At 65.0% G+C, this 795-nt stretch overlaps 1 protein-coding gene across 1 annotated transcript in view; it reads right to left on the bottom strand.

Moving 5' to 3' along the window:
* Positions 1 to 795, bottom strand: part of VOLCADRAFT_103848 (uncharacterized protein) — a gene marked incomplete at its 3' end in the record, with an annotated part of 6,188 nt that overhangs the window by 1,114 nt on the left and 4,279 nt on the right. Inside the window, exons 4-5 of the mRNA XM_002948189.1 lie at positions 299 to 373; positions 95 to 251 (exon numbers count right to left, since the gene is read on the bottom strand). Of these exons, the coding sequence (XP_002948235.1) occupies positions 95 to 251; positions 299 to 373 (232 nt within the window). The remainder of the gene's footprint in view (positions 1 to 94; positions 252 to 298; positions 374 to 795) is intronic.

Here is a 795-nt window from a genome sequence, read left to right as displayed (position 1 = left end):
CTTCCCTGCCCCCCTTCCCACCCACACCAGAAAGCTCCATGACGCGCACACGCCGCGCCGCTTTGGTTTTGTACGGCACGTCATGGTTACTCACCGGTACGACACGCCGCCGCAGAGAAGCCAAAACACGCCCCTGCCTCTAAGCCGCAAAGCACCGCGTCGGCCGCCGCGGCAGCGGCAGTACCACCGCCGCCGCCGGCGGATGCGCCGCTGCCGCCGCCGCCACCACCACCACCGCCGCCACCTCCTAGCTGCGACGCTAGCGACGAGCTTCGTTGCATCGGCGGCGGCGACTTACCATGATGGTGGTGGTGGTGGTGATGGTGGACCTGAGAGCCCGAGTGTGCGGAATGTCGCCACCAACATTCGAAGCCTGCAGTGCGCGAGCGGGCAACGGAAGGACACGGCGCCAGCCAGGCGGCATGCGAGGGGCGACATCACGGCACCTCAACCACACGTACAGGAGCTGCACTGGCAACGTCCTGTCTAGGCACACTGTAATAACCCGCCCACTGCGCCCCTCGAGCCTCTCACCCGCCCTCACCCTCCTTTCTCGCTACACACTTCCCCACCTCAACCCCCTTCCCTTTCCCCATCTCCCTCCTCTCTTTTTGTTCCCTCTCCTGCCCCAAAGACAGTCCCCCCCTTCGTTCAAAAGCGTTCGTGGTTCGTCTTTTCCCCCCGTCCCCGTCTGGTATCAGCTTCACCCGCTCGCGGTTCGTCTTACACCCCTCCCCTCCCCTTCTCGCCCTCCCTCCCTCCCTCCCTTCCCTCCTCCCGTTATCAAGCTCACCC

This window comes from Volvox carteri (assembly GCF_000143455.1).
Source record: "Volvox carteri f. nagariensis unplaced genomic scaffold VOLCAscaffold_9, whole genome shotgun sequence".
Classification (NCBI taxonomy): Eukaryota; Viridiplantae; Chlorophyta; class Chlorophyceae; order Chlamydomonadales; family Volvocaceae; genus Volvox; species Volvox carteri.
Note: the sequence above shows the minus strand (reverse complement) of the source record. Positions and strands in the feature narration are given on the sequence as shown.